The sequence below is a fragment of the Paramisgurnus dabryanus genome, chromosome 12 (assembly GCF_030506205.2).
Source record: "Paramisgurnus dabryanus chromosome 12, PD_genome_1.1, whole genome shotgun sequence".
Taxonomy (NCBI): domain Eukaryota; kingdom Metazoa; phylum Chordata; class Actinopteri; order Cypriniformes; family Cobitidae; genus Paramisgurnus; species Paramisgurnus dabryanus.
In genome coordinates, this window is record NC_133348.1 from 3,554,754 (window position 1) to 3,570,079 (window position 15,326).

At 34.7% G+C, this 15,326-nt stretch overlaps 1 protein-coding gene across 1 annotated transcript; it reads right to left on the reverse strand.

Annotated features, from left to right (window-relative positions):
- Window positions 1–4,398: 4,398 nt before the first annotated feature.
- Window positions 4,399–13,794, reverse strand: clu (clusterin). The gene is made up of 9 exons (XM_065256205.2): window positions 13,639–13,794; window positions 10,900–11,022; window positions 10,674–10,822; window positions 7,792–7,962; window positions 7,289–7,700; window positions 6,608–6,748; window positions 6,296–6,522; window positions 4,983–5,158; window positions 4,399–4,662 (listed from the first exon to the last, which is right to left on the reverse strand). The coding sequence occupies exons 2-9, from the start codon at window positions 10,985–10,987 to the stop codon at window positions 4,650–4,652; spliced, it is 1,377 nt and encodes a 458-aa protein (XP_065112277.2). The 5' UTR covers window positions 10,988–11,022; window positions 13,639–13,794; the 3' UTR covers window positions 4,399–4,649.
- Between the last annotated feature and the right edge of the window lie 1,532 nt (window positions 13,795–15,326).

Genomic DNA, 15,326 nt, shown 5'->3' on the forward strand with positions numbered 1-15,326 from the left:
ACCACCATGTCATCCAAACTGTTGATGTCTTTTTTTGTTCAGTCGAGAAGAAATTATGTTTTTTGAGATAAACATTCCAGGATTTTTCTCATTTTAATGGACTTTAATGGTCCCCAACACTTAACAGTTTTAATGCAGTTTAAAATTGCAGTTTCAAAGAACTGTAAACGATCCCAAAGAGGCATAAGGGTCTTATCTAACGAAACGATTGTCATTTTTGACAAGAAAAATAAAAAATATGCACTTTTAAACCACAACTTCTCCTCTTCCTCCGGCTGTGTGACGAGCCAGCGCGACCTCACGTAATTGTGTAATGACGTGAAAAGGTCACGTGTTACATATATGAAACGCACATTTGCGGACCATTTTAAACAATAAATTGACTCAAAGACATTAATTAGTATCATTCCACATACAACAACATCGTAACGGTCCTCTTTCTCCACACTTGTAAACACTGGGGTGTAGTTTCGATACGTCATTCGTTGCCTTTTGACGTGATGATGTATTACGTGAGGTCGCGCTGGCGCGTCACACGACCGGAGGAAGACGAGTTGTGGTTTTAAAGTGCATATTTTTTTATTTTTCTTGCCAAAAATGACAATCGTTTCGCTAGATAAGACCCTTATGCCTCGTTTGAGATCGTTTAGAGTCCTTTCAAACTGCAATTTTAAACTGCATTAAAACTGTTAAGTGTTGGGGTCCATTAAAGTCCATTAAAATGAGAAAAATCCTGAAATGTTTTCCTTAAAAACATAATTTCTTCTCGACAGAACAAAAAAAGACATCAACATTTTGGATGGCATGGTGGTGAGTAAATTATCTAGATTTTTTTTAAGAATATGGACTAATCCTTTAAGACTTTAGGTTGAATGATTTGAATTTTGGTCTGTCTCAAACAAATGTACACTGTTAAAAAATGGTCAAAATATGTACCCCAGCTGTCACTGGGGCAGTACCCTTTAAAAAGGTCCTAGTATGTACCATTAGGTACAGATAGGAATACATTTGGTACCAATATGCATCTTTTGAGGTACTAATATGCACTTTTTGGTTCCAATATGTACCCATGAGGTACCATTATGAACCCTTTAGGTGCAAAGCTGTACTTTTTTAAAGGGTACAGCCCCAGTGAGAACTGGTGTACAAATTTTGGCAATTTTTTATGACCTAATATGGTCATAATATGTACCATTTGGGTACAGATATTTGCTTTTGAGGTACCATTATGTATCTTTGAAAGACTAATATACATCCTTGGGTATACTTTTTGATAATATGATACCACCCCAGTGACTTAAAAAAAATATAGCTCACAAATCCATTTTTATGGTGCTCTTATGGTTTTGTAATTTAAGAGCTTGACAACCTCAGTCTCCATTCACTTTCACAGATCGAATATAAAGTCACCTTATTATGTTTCATAAAAAAAATGTCATAAGGGTGAGTAAATAAATTGCAGGTTTCATCCCTAGGTCAGCTGTTTCTTTAAAACTGCTTCCTTGCCATATAAGTGGGCGTCACATCTGTGTTTGTGAGAGACAGTGTGAGTACATGTGGAATCAAAGACTGCTTTATTTTCTCTTTAACACACTGTGTGCTATAACAAAAAGACCCGTGTACAGCCTTTTACCCCTAGGATAACCCCAGGTGTTTCGGTTTTCCGCGTGCTGTTTCATACGTCGGCCGTTCCTCACACAGGACATCGATCCTGAATCATACACCCTGTGATGTCATCAGTACCATAATGTGAGACCTGAAACAATAACTGCACTTTCCTCCTTTTGACTTTGGTTTTCGATTTGTCATTGCTTTCTGTTGCATGTCGATTATGATCTTATTTTGTATAAAACAGCTCTTAACCATGAACCACTTGATTTGTATCTGTAACATCTGAACTAATGTGACGGTTATGTTGTTACATAGAAATATGGCGTGTCGCTCATCCCTTCGTCTGTTTATTTTCACGCCTTAGTTTTTTGGTGTGCAGGTTTTCAGAGTAATGTTTCCCCTTTGTGTTAAGTTTAAGGTGAGTTTTCTCTCCCTGCCGTTCAGGCTGATTTACTGTATCCGGGGTATGTTGTATATTGTATGATACACACCTTTTGATCTCATATGTAAATTTGCATTAATTGCTGACTAACAGCAAATATTCTATTTAATTGCTTATATAATGGCTGTGAGATCATAAATGTTTAACTGCATGGATGTGTCTCTGCAGAATGAACTAGCAGCTGTGTGATTTTTACACAAAATAAAAACGGCACAATATTTTAATAATTTCCTCTTTTGTCAAGCGCTACTGAACTGTGTCCCAACATTTTATATGGTTTATTTATAGTTTATATTTAATTTTTTTATTTTATTAAATATGACCCAGTCTATGAAAACCTAGCTAAAGCCATTTTTTGTAATTTACTACGGTACATAAAATCGTCCTACGTAATGTAACAACCATTTGGTGAAAAATAACAAGATAAAAGAGTTTGTCATATGCACTCTTAATATTTTATATTGACTGAGTAATATGGACTCTCAAACTTTGATGCTATAATTTCTTTATTACGTTATGAGACTTCAGCCTGGATTTTACAAACGGGGTCACATATTACGTAGTTTATAATTATTTGTATAACGTGAAGTCCATGCTCTCATTAAAGCAAACGGGACATTGGTTCCCTCTTTCATAATTGATAATATCATTTTTAAACATATATCAAATATTTTGCTTTATTCAATGCCACACATCAGTGTTAAGAGTTAGTGCTACCACACTAAATTCAATTTTTAAAGTAAGAAGTGTAAATTTAGAATAGTTTGGATTAGATTTTTATTGCAATTGAATTAAGTGCAATTGAAGTGATGAGTTATGTCATTGGTTCTCAAACTTTTTAGCGTGCCCCCAAAACCATTACATAAAACAATTTTAAACTGAGAATTTTAACAAAACAGTAATTAATACAATAGTGCCCCTCTGGCACCATCTCGCACCCCCAGTTTGGAAACCACTGAACTATGCACTCACAAAAATTAAATTTGGGAACACTTTACAAATACATTAGCTAACGAACAATGAATTAACAATGAACAATACTTCTACAGCATTTATTAATATTTTTCTTGTTGATTTCAGCACTTAAAGGGACACTAAACATTTCATTTTTACCGTTTTGGAATCCATTTAGCTGATCTCCGCTTCTGGCGCTACCACTTTTAGCATAGCTTAACTCTTTCCCCGCCAGCGCCAGCATTTTTCATGATTTTCACAAAAGTTTAATGCCTTCTAGAAAATGTTCTTCTTTGAATATATAAACATACAATATATCAAATGAAAGAACAGACCCTCTGCTTTCAATAAAAAAAGTTTTATCCTACCTTCATTAGTTCTCTTTTTATCACCTCTCAAATATGGGTAGGTTTCTTCAAAAACACTCAATTTTTGAGCAAAAAGCTGAGATTATTCAATTTTTGTGAAGGACTTTTGATAGAGATCAGATGCAGAGCGATCTTTAAAACATACACGGAGTTCTTTCTCTTTCACGTGAGGCGCTACTTCCGGGTTGTATAAGTTGCGGAAATTCTTGTCATTGGCAGGGAAGTGTTTTCTCTTAATTGACGAGTTATCTCGTCAATGGCGGCGAAAGCGTTAACATAATTCATTGAATCTGTTTAGACCATAAGCATCGCTCCAAAAAAAAAAAGTTTCGATATTTTTCCTATTTAAAACAAGACCGACAGAAAATTAAAAGTTGTGATTTTCTAGGCAGATATGGCTAGGAACTATACTCTCATTCTGGCGTATTTGGTCTTAGTACACAATATAACTACAGAAGAGTCAAGTTTTAAATAGGAAAAATATCCAAACTCTTTGGTTATTTTTTTGCGCAATGCTAATGGTCTAATCAGATTCAATGGATTGTGCTAAGCTATGCTAAAAGTGGTAGCGCCAGACCCAGAGATCAGCTGAATGGATTCCAAAATGGTAAAAATCAAATGTTTAACTCTAGGGGAGCTGGAAAATTTGCATATTTTCAAAAAAGTGTCCCTTTAAGCATGCAAAACTTGATCATCAACTGGTTTATATGTCCCGTCAGTTGTTATTCTTACACCTGAAAATGTTGAATTATTTTTTTGGTATTCCTCATGGCATTTTGAAGTGATAATCTTAAATTATTTGCACTTGAATTTTTTAGTTTATGGTTTATGTAAGTTAATAGGTTAAATCAACAAATATAGTTAGGTTACGGATCCAAAAAGCAAAATTAAAGTCATGATTGCTTGACTTTTTGAGTACAAACAGCATTTAATGTTTATATGGAAAAATGCAGAATAAAAATTATATTGCTTTGCTGGCAAGTGTCCCCCAAATACCTTTAAAATCATGAGTGAACAAATATGTAGTTTTGTTTGTTTTATTGGTATTTGACAATTTATATTTGATAACAAGTTCATTAGCACATATTCCATACAATCTCTGTAGGGTCTCTTGAAGTTACGCAGGATGACAGCAGGAGTGTTGCTAGACAACAGAAATCCAGCTACATGAATAAAATATCTCTCAATATTTGGGATAACTCTAATACAGAAGGATTTTTCCAATTCTCTTCGCGAAGCTCTTCTCCTCTGGAAGTACCCATTCTCAAAAACATCTAGTTTGTGATTCTGAAAAGAAAGGATGTATTTAATAATTATCCTTGGCTATGATAATCCTATGCCTAAGTTATATTAGGACAATAAAGTAGTTTTTAAGAAACACACCATACAAAAAAAATAAAAAACATACAGATGTGCATATTGACACATAACAATGGCACTGATATATTATAAGATGTATTCAACCAGATCAAACATGCATTTTAGTCTGGGACTAAGATAAGCCCTGTCCGGGATACCGCTTAAGGTAGGATCACAATTAAAAACTTGAAATGTTGCAAAGCCTTAAAATGTATTTTGCTTAACAGAAGGAGATTGTAAACACTCACATAGTGTTCTGTTTGTAGCGATCCAAGGCTTCTTGTGCCACCACCTCTGAGAATTTGGGATCGCTCCAGGGAATGTCTCCTGGCACCGTGAAGCTCATATCTGGACCATCAAACAGTTTGACTGACACATTAGTGTCAGCTGCATTCTCAGAATTATCTGTGGCTTTTGATATCACCTGCACATGAAATTATACGGATGACTGAGAGATCTGCATTTTCACTCTTAAAAAATAAAGGTGCTTGAAACGTTCTGCAGCAATGCATTGGAAGAATCATTTTTGGTTCCTCAAAGAACCATTTAGTCAAAGGTTCCTTAATGAACCATTTGTTTTTTACTTTTAAATAATCTAAAGAATACAATGAACCTTTTGTGAAGGTTCTTCAGATGTTAAAGTTCTTTAAGGAACCATTCAGCCAACATTGGTTCTTCTATGGAATTGTAAAACACTTTTAATGTCGATATGCTAAAATGGTTGCCAGCATTCCACTTTTAAGCATACTGTATGTTAAACTCTCAAACAAATATTTACAGCCATATTTTCAGTACTTATCACAGGGTTCCCACAGGTCATTGAAATCCTTGAAAGTTTATGAATCTGGGGAAATAATTCAAGGCCCTGGAAAGTTTTTGAAAATACATAGATACAGGTCAATCAAAGTGCTTGCCTTGAATCTATTTTATGCAAGAGGTTTTCTAGAAAAAAATCCATATTATTCCCTGTGTAGTGTAGGATAATATCATAAAAATTCTAGACTTTTTAAGCACACGTGCTAAACTGTTTGCTTTAAATGCTTATATCTTCTGTATGCGAATGTTGATTCATACCAAAATGCTTTTTTGCATAGTTGTGTTTGACACATCAAACATCTCGGGTTACGTATGTAACTGTTGTTCCCTGAGAAGGGAACGAGACGATGCGTCTCCATTGCCATACTTCCTGTGTCCCTGCAATGCCGTCTTTGTCAATATTTCAGATAGCGATATACTTCCTGGCTCCCACAACACCCTGTCTTTGTCGTTAAGCCTCACCATTGGTTGAATTTGATATACACATTTGACGCACTTACCCCTGGAGGCGTCCCCAAAGTGTCACCGCAGTGATGCAGCGCAAGTTCCCTCGAAAAGGAACTGTAACAATTGATCTTTAAAGGTAACACGATGTAACCCTGCTCTCATTTGAAATGTGTCCCCACATTTAGTCCTTCAATTTGAGGGTATTGGACCTGGAAAGTCCTTATAAGGTCCTTGAATTTGAAGTTAACTAAGGTGTGGGAACCCTGGTATCAGTTATCATTTCAATTATGTGACTTACAGCCTGTATTTTGAAAAATCCATCCTCGTTTTGAGTATGGTTGGCCAAAGAAGACACCCAACCGAACTGCTTGTTGAACAGGTCCAGCAGACTAGACGTGTTGAACATCTGGTCTTCAAATCGCTTCAGGAGAGTGTTGTACTCTTGGGTGAATCTCTCAGCCCTGGCGAGAGCCTTCTCTAGCTCTTCCTTCATGGGCCCCTCCAGAGGCCGCTTTCCAGAACAATCTAAGGAGAGAGGGGCATCATTTCAAAACCTAGAGGTTGAAGGTCAACATTGAAATGAAATGAGTATATTGAATGTTACGCTTACCAATGTGCTGGATCTCTCTACATTTCTGACATTCTTCTTTTAAGTTAATGCAGCCGGCAGAATTGCGACGAATCTCCCTACAGGTCATCCTATCGTTTCCAAACGGTTTGGTTATGATAACATCCTCATTAGTTCTCCTATCTGCGAATATAGGATAAATGAATGAATACTAAATTTTATGCAAACAAATAGTATTTTAGATGTTATATAACTTTATACCACGGGTCTGTTGAATGCTGTATTCAGATTAGTTGAAAAATTTTCTGTAGGTATGCATTAATTTCTGATAACCGCACACCTAACTTTTCAAATGTCGCACCAGAGCAATGTTTGTGGTAACCGTGGTATAAGAGGAATAATTGACTCCGGTCCATTGAATTATTTGAAAATAATGCACACCCGCGGTGTAACAGCACTACGCTTTGCGTCGTGCCGCATTGCACCTTGGGTGTGCATTATTTTCTTATAATTCAATGGACCGTCGTCAATTATTCCTTAAGTATTGCACAATATTGGAAAGAAAGATACAGAAGTTGTAACTGGGACGTTAGCTTTTAAAAATGTCCTAATATGTACCATTTTGGTACAGATATGTACCTCTTTTAGGTATATAAAAGTGTACTTTTTAATACTTGTTGAACTTTTGTACATTGTCAGAAAAAAGGTGCAAAACTGATTTACCCTCCATGTCGCTTCCCATGAAGGGCCCAAGTGATCCAAACATGCTTCTTGCCATGTCCATCATGGGGCTGAACATGCTGTGAAAGCCGTGAAAATCAGGATCATGGATGGGGTGCAATGTAGATCTGTATACACGACCGAACCGACTGCTTGTCGTATCCGGTCTTGAAAGGATGCTGGGCATACGGAATGGGTTGGGAAAAAAAGAAGGCTGGTGGAAAGCACGCATGTGGTCGAACACCTTCATGCTGTTGGCGAAGATGTTATCTACTCCATCGGCAACCTCCGTGTATCGTTCCTCCAGGTCCTCGAATTCTCGGGTCTGCTTCTGATCTTGGTCAACCAGAGTCTCGATGTTCTGCCCATTGATCCAGATTGACATGGGAGAGGTCCTGTTGAGGACTTCTTCAAGCTGAAAAGACGACAAAGAGAGATGGTTTATGATATTGTGATGGGATAAGGATTCCTGGAGATGTTTTTAGCAGGTATTAATGATATCTCACTTGTCGTCCCACCAGGCCGGCTCCACTGCTGCATGTGCGAGAGTAATATTTAATACAGGTGTTCCTCAGACAGGGCTTGCACTCCTCCCACAGAGCCTGCATGGTTTCATTACACACTGTCTGTTCATCTTTTAGTTTCTCTTCCATTTCCTGGGCCGTCTTTAGGGCATACTATGAAAAATTTGCAAGAAAAAAAGTCAAGATTCCAGGATGCACAAAAAATGTTCCACCATCACTTAAAATAAACTTATAACCTACATAAAAAAATTCCTGAAAGTTGGAATATACTGTAAAAAGTGAAAGCTTAAAGGACAAGTTCGGTATTTTAGACTTAAAGCCCTGTTTTCAGATTGTTTATGGTGAAATAGAATGGTTTTGACTGAAATTTCGACATTTTCGGCTGCCCTGAGAATTTTCGCTTGTTTGTGTTTCAGCTCAGACCTCTACAATGGCTTTATAGGTGCACTGGAACAATCCTTCCTAAAATGCATTAAACTTTCGTTTACAAAGACGAGAAACTCTGACCACTCGGTGAGTTTCACGTCTTTGTAAACGAAAGTTTAATGCATTTTAGGAAGGATTGTTCCAGTGCACCTATAAAGCCATTGTAGAGGTCTGAGCTGAAACACAAACAAGCGAAAATTCTCAGGGCAGCCGAAAATGTCGAAATTTCAGTCAAAACAATTCTATTTGACCATAAACAATCTGAAAACAGGGCTTTAAGTCTAAAATACCGAACTTGTCCTTTAAAGGGATAGTTCACCCAAAAATGAAAATTCTGTCATTATTTACTCACCCTCATGTTGTTACAAACCTGTTTAAATGTCTTTGTTCTGATGAACACAAAGGAAGATATTTTGAGGAATGTTTGTAACAAAACCATTTGTGGACCCCATTCACTTCCATAGTAGGAAAAAAGAATACCATGAAAGTAAATGGGGTCCACGAATGGTTTGGTTACAAACATTCCTCAAAATATTTTCCTTTGTGTTCATCAGAACAACTAAATTTATACGCGAACATGAGAGTGAGTAAATAATGACAGAATTTTCATTTTTGATTGAACTATCCCTTTAAAAAGCTCACTTAAATTGGTAACACAATTCTCATTTTAATTAGAAAATATAAAGTGTAAAAACTTTTAAAAATTACTTCAATTGGTAACACCTAAAATATTTAAAAATCATAACTGCTACCCTAGTTGCAACACGCATTTGGAAAAGTGAGGCGCTAGAGAGCACTATTCGTTTGAATGCAAAATACAATTTCACCACTAGATGGGGGTAAATCCTACTTACTGTCCATTTAAAATTTTCAATTAAAGTGAAAAACATAAAATTTTTGGCGTTACCAATTTTATAAGGCATACCAGTAAGTTTTTTTTTTTTATCCAACTTATAACATTTACCATAGTATAGTTTGTTTTCTTTCAGAGACACTTTTATGTGTGGAGTTTTATTAAAACTTACAGATTGTCATTTTTCTTTTTGGTATTTAAACATTTTATTAAAATCCAACTTAAAAATATTCATTATGATAGTCTAAAAGAGATAAATAATCATAAAGCAGTTTACCATACATTGTGTGATACTGCACATTACATACATTTGTATATAAATACCTAAAAAAAATTGCATACTTGTTTACCAAGGAAACAAAGTGGCAGTCAAGCATGCTTATAAAGTCATGATATCAGAGAAAATATCAGGTTTCTTTATTTTATGGTGTCCTTGTTACAGTGTAAATACACATTTAATACTAAGTAATAACTTAGTACTTACTGTACTTATAGGGTTGGGGTTTGGTGTAAGGTTAGATGCATGTAATTATGCATCATTTACTGTTCTTACTATAGTAATTACCTGTAACGTGATACGTTTTTTTTTATTGTGTCTTGCTCAACTTTTCCACTGCAAAAAATGACTTTCTTACTTAGTATTTTTGTCTTATAGTAAAAATATAAAAACAATCTTAAAATAATATGTATTTTCTTGATGAGCAAAATGACCTAGGAAAATATTAAAATCTATTTTTTATTTTCTATTTTTTTCTATTATTTTCTATTTTTCAATTTATTTTTATCTATTTGTACTATTTCTACACCATTCGAGTGCCTTGGATTTTTCTTATAAATTGATTATAATTATCCCTTGCATCCAAAGAGCACCCAGAAGAGCTTTTTACACCCCATGCAGCACTTCGTTGGCAAAAATATCTGCCAATGGATTAAGAAATTTTTTCTTGAATTAAGGGTTTATGAAAAAAGTATATTTATTTCAAGAAATTTTTTCTTATTCCATTGGCAGATTTTTTTTTGCTTGTTTTAAGCACTTATTTACTTAAAGTTTATATGTATTATCTTAAAACTAGACTTATTTGCCTAGGTCATTTTGCTCATCAAGAAAATACATCTTAATTTAAGAATTTTTTTATATTTTTACTGAAAACAAGATAAAAATACTCAGTAAGAAAGTCATATTTTGCAAAATGTGTCAAAATATTTTATTGCTTTTAGATTATATGTTGTTTTAAGGGCTGCAACGAATTAATATTTTCATAATCGATTAATCGACTAATCAAATAAAAAACTTAAATATTTACTCATTTAGATTTTTCACTTATAGCTAAATAAGGCACTAAATTGGGATATTTACGTAGTGTACTTTTAAAAGTCTAAAAGCCTTATACCGCTACAGAGTTTTACTAATCTTTTTGAATTTGCTATTTTAAGCCTTAAATAAAAAGTTTGTGCAGCTTTTAAATAGTAAAACATATTTAAATGTCCAGACCAACTAAGCAATAATGAAATTAATTGACAACAAATTTCATAATCGATTTATATGTCATTTCCACCCCAGTAGGCTTTAATCTGTCTTTCTGACCTCTTTCTGTCGTTTGGTTTTCTCCAATTCAGACAGGAACCTCTTGTGATCCTCCCCTGATCTCTCCATCACATTCTTCATCTCTTTCACCCCATTGATGGCATTTTCAATCTGTTTATCCAGGTACTTCTCACCAGTCAAAGAGATCTCTGTACAAACACAAGAAAATATTTTTTCCAGTAGCCAACCACAAAACATCTTAATGGACAAAACAAATCAGACTTACGATTAAGATCCTCTTTGGTAGGGGGCAGCAGACACTCAACACTGAGGTAGAGGAGGGAAAGCCCCAATAAACACCATGAGATCTTCATCTTTGGTGTCCAGATTTTAGATGCACTTCAATACTCTGAAACAAATGGCAGAAAGTTTTGGGTGGCTCAAAGTTATTGTAAACTTAAGTGACTCTGCTATAGGGTTCCCCAAATCTTACCCGGAGCACTGCAGAGTTTAGGTTCAACCCTAATTAAACGTAAACACCTGTGATTTTCTAGTGATCATGAAGACTTTGATTAGCTTGCTCAGGTGTGTTTACTTAGGGTTGGAGCAGTGCTCCGGCCCTCCAGGCTAAGATTTGGAGAAGGGGGCTCTACACTGTCATTGGGGCAATATCCCTTAAAAAGGTTTTAATATGTAACATAACATTCACAGATATGTACATTTGGTACCAATATGTTTAAAGAGGGGGTGCAAAATCTCTAAAACCCAATGTTGACATTTAAATTCACCTACAGAAACACCCCCCTACCCCAGTAGAATCTGGACCTTCTTTTGATGCTCCACACATACGCAATCCAGACAACGGTGTTGTTGGTTAGTAGACAAGCCCCTTACTGCTGATTGGCTACAAGTGTGTTTTGGTACTTGGCCACCTCCCTTTTCCAAAGCGTTTCTCCAAAATCGTGCACCCCCCCTTTAAGATACTAATATGTATCTTTGAGGTACTAATAAGCTCTCATTGGTACCAATATGTAACTCTGAGGTACAAATATGAGCAAAGCTTTACTTTTTAAAGGGTACCACCCTATTGACAGTTGGGGTACATATTTTGACTTTTTTTCTGACAGTGTAAGTACAAATAACTGCAAACCCACGCTGTTAATAATATGGTCGGTGCCTTAGACTCTTAAAAAATAAGGTACAAGAATAGTTGACACTGGGGCGGTACCTTTTCAAATTGTACACTTTTATACCTAAAAGGTGCATATTGGTACTTCAGTTGGTACCTTAGAGGTACATACTGGTACCTAAAAGGCACATATCTCTATCAAAATGGTACATATTAGGACCTTTTTTCTGAGATTGTATAAAGGTTTTGCTAGTTTGGTTTCATAAAGAACCTTTGAGATCCACAAAACCTTTCTGTTGCAGAAAAGTTTTTTTGTAATTTTCTGCAGACTTGACCTTGAACTTAAAATGTTAATTGGAGAACCAAAAATTTGATTAACTTTATGGCTTTGAACTCACTCTTTTAAAGGGATAGTTCACCCAAAAATAAAAAATCTGTCATAATTTACTCACTCTTGTGTTGTTACAAACCTGTATACAGTTCTTTGTTCTAATAAACACAAATGACGTTTTTTGAGGAATGTTTGTAACCAAATCGATCAGAGGCCCCATTGACTTCCATAGTATTCTTTTATCCTACTATAGAAGCCAATGGGGCCTCTGATCGGTTTGTTTTTTAATCATTCCTCAAAATATTTTAATTTGTGTAGATCAGGTTTGTAACAACATGAGGGTGAGTAAATGATGACAAAATTTTAATTTTTGGGTGAACTATCTTTTTAACTAATAAAACTGAAATAGCAAAACCAATGCAAATGTTATATCTAAGCTTTTATATGTTCCCTTTTACTGTTTGCAAGGATTGTAAAACAATCCTCTTTGCAAAAGACTTCAAATGGTTGTTCAGACAACGCGTAATCCCAGTTTTGTGTGTTTCCAAGTAGGTTAACCTTTAGCCATTTCTTTAATAAAGCTGTGCTTTGAATCATGTTGAATAATTCCAAACATTAAAATGTCAATGTTCTTCAACACCAGCTGCTGTTTAGTTCATATATAAAGTTATTTGAAGAAGAGTCTAGGTAAACATCATAACGTTTCAGCTAGGCCTGGGTTTTCCAGAGAATGGGCTTTGGTGAGACAAATCTTTTACTCTGGGTTTATGTACATAGAAACCCCAACTCGGCCAAAATAAAACTGGGAGCCATTACGTAAGAAACAATTCCCTGCACAATGTTACAGCTTAGTTAAATAGGATCCAGATTTTTGCCTCATCTTATCTTATTATTTCTTAGAATGTAATTTTATCGTTTGTTTTACTTGAATTAATCTTCTCCTTGCCTCTTATCTCACAGACCTTTTATGAAACTGCCCAGTTTTAGATGTTTTTCTCTCTTGAACAAGGTTATAATTCTCTTGCATGTGTTGTTTATCATGCATATCACACAGATGGCTTTGTTTTGGGTCGAGGGGATTTGCTTTATTTAATAATATCATGCTAGGGCACAGCATGTGTCCTCGATGCAGTTGACCTGGCTTAACTTCACTTATTGGGTTGGGGCTGCGAGACAAATTCCTCTCTGCAATGATAAAATCAATACAACTTCTCCCAGAAAACTCATTGCATTGAAACAGCACAGAGTATAATTCATAATTTAGGTTTGCCATTCTGAAAATATTAGGATTATATATACAGTATGCTGTCTCATGATTATTAAAATTTTGCACATTTGTTTACGTTTTGCACCAGTGGGTCATTGGATCTGTTTAAATTATTTGACAGATATAAATGCAAAGCAATTCTATATTAACCACCTTAATCTATATTTCTGTTTATATATTTATAATAATAATGATGTGCATAAATATACACACTCAAAACAATTATACAAAATGCTACATATAAATCAAATTTATATAAGCAAACTAAAAACATCAAGTTATTCTGTTTTGGACGTACCTTGTTTTGATCCAGTCTATTTCTTGCAGATGGACTGTGCTTGCCCTGATAGGTTTATATACCGAGAGGTTGGATGATGTTGACGCAGTGATTCACAGGATGAGAATGCCCGTGGCTTTAGACTTTTCCAGAAACTATCATTCTGAACAGCAGGCACGTCCTCTCACCAGAAGTGGGCAATATTGCTCTGTCTCATCATCAATGGGCTTGTGCAGACGCAGCCTGAACACGGGGCTTACGGTAAAATAGTTTTCTAGAGTTTACCGGCAATGACAGTATATGGATTAATCATTATTGTCAGAGGGTTCCAACATTTAACAATGGTGAATCACCACAGCCTTCAAATTGACCCACTTAAATCCATAACATCTGCTGTGTTGGTGCAGAAACAAATCTGCCAAATTATGTGAAACAGACAAACACTGAAACAGTTTTGCCACTTTTAAATGTTTTGCAAGATTTTTTTTGCAATCTTAAAGATGCCATAAAATGATTAATGGACTGTATTTCTGTCCTGTACATATTTTAAAATATGAAGGGATATTCTAATTCTGGAAAAATTACTTTGATTGGATAAAAATTTGTGTACACTGCAAAAAATTACTTTCTAAGTTAGTAGTTTTTCTTGTTTTTGATCAAATTCTTAAATTAAAAAGCATTTTTTTGATGAGCAAAATGACCTAAGAAAATTAGTTTAGATTTTAATTTGTGCTTAAAACAAGCAAGCAATATATATATATATATACTCTAAAAACAAACGGTGCTATATAGCACCAAAAGTGGTTCTTTGCCCGTAATCATAGAAGAACCGTTTTTAGTGCCATATAGCACCGGTGAAGCACCAGTGAAGCACCTGTGTAGAACCAAATAGGGGCCATATAGCACCACATATGGTTCTACATAGCACTATTTGGTTCAACACAGGTGCTTCACCGGTGCTATATTGCACTAAAAACGGTTCTTCTATGATTACGAGCAAATAACCACTTTTGGTGCTATATAGCACCGTTTGTTTTTAGAGTGTATATATATATATATATATATATATATATATATATATAAAATACAAATAAAACCAGCAAAAAAATCAGCCAATGGTCTAAAAACTAGAGTTATTTTTTATAATTAATTTTAATTTAAGAATTTTTAGATATTTTTACTGAAAACAAGAAAAAAATACTAAGAATTTTTTTTCTTGGAAAATTTTTTTTTTGCAGTGCATTGGAAAAAAATTGAAATAAGGTAACTTTTTTCTTAAGCACTTATTTCAATAAAAAATCTAGACATTTTTTCTTACCCCATTGGCAGATTTTTTGCTTGTTTTAAGCAGAAATTCACTTAAATTATTATTATTATTTTTTTTTGTCTACAAAGTAGACTTATTTTCTTAGGTCATTTTGCTCATCAAGAAAATGCATCTTGATTAAAGAAAAAATGTGTGAGGTTAAAACAACTTGGTTATGCAAGTCAATTGTGATAAGTTGACATAACTTAAAAAAACTATTTTTAAAGTTTTTATTTATTTTTTACACTGCAAATATATTCTTAAATAAAGATGCTTTTTCTTGATGAGAAAAACAACCCAAGAAAATAAATAAGTCTAGTTTTTAGACCAAAAATATCAAATTTAAGTGATTTTGTGCATAAAACAAGCAAAAAATCTGCCAATGGGGTAAGCAAAAAAATCT

What these genes read in the sequence shown, in the direction of transcription:
- clu (XM_065256205.2), bottom strand. Translation starts at nt 10,987, where the DNA reads ATGAAGATCTCATGGTGTTTATTGGGGCTTTCCCTCCTCTACCTCAGT. An exon ending in TACCAAAGAGGATCTTAATC is followed by an intron (nt 10,823 to 10,899) that starts GTAAGTCTGATT and finishes GTGTTTGTACAG; the next exon opens with AGATCTCTTTGACTGGTGAG. An exon ending in CCGGCCTGGTGGGACGACAA is followed by an intron (nt 7,701 to 7,791) that starts GTGAGATATCAT and finishes TCGTCTTTTCAG; the next exon opens with CTTGAAGAAGTCCTCAACAG.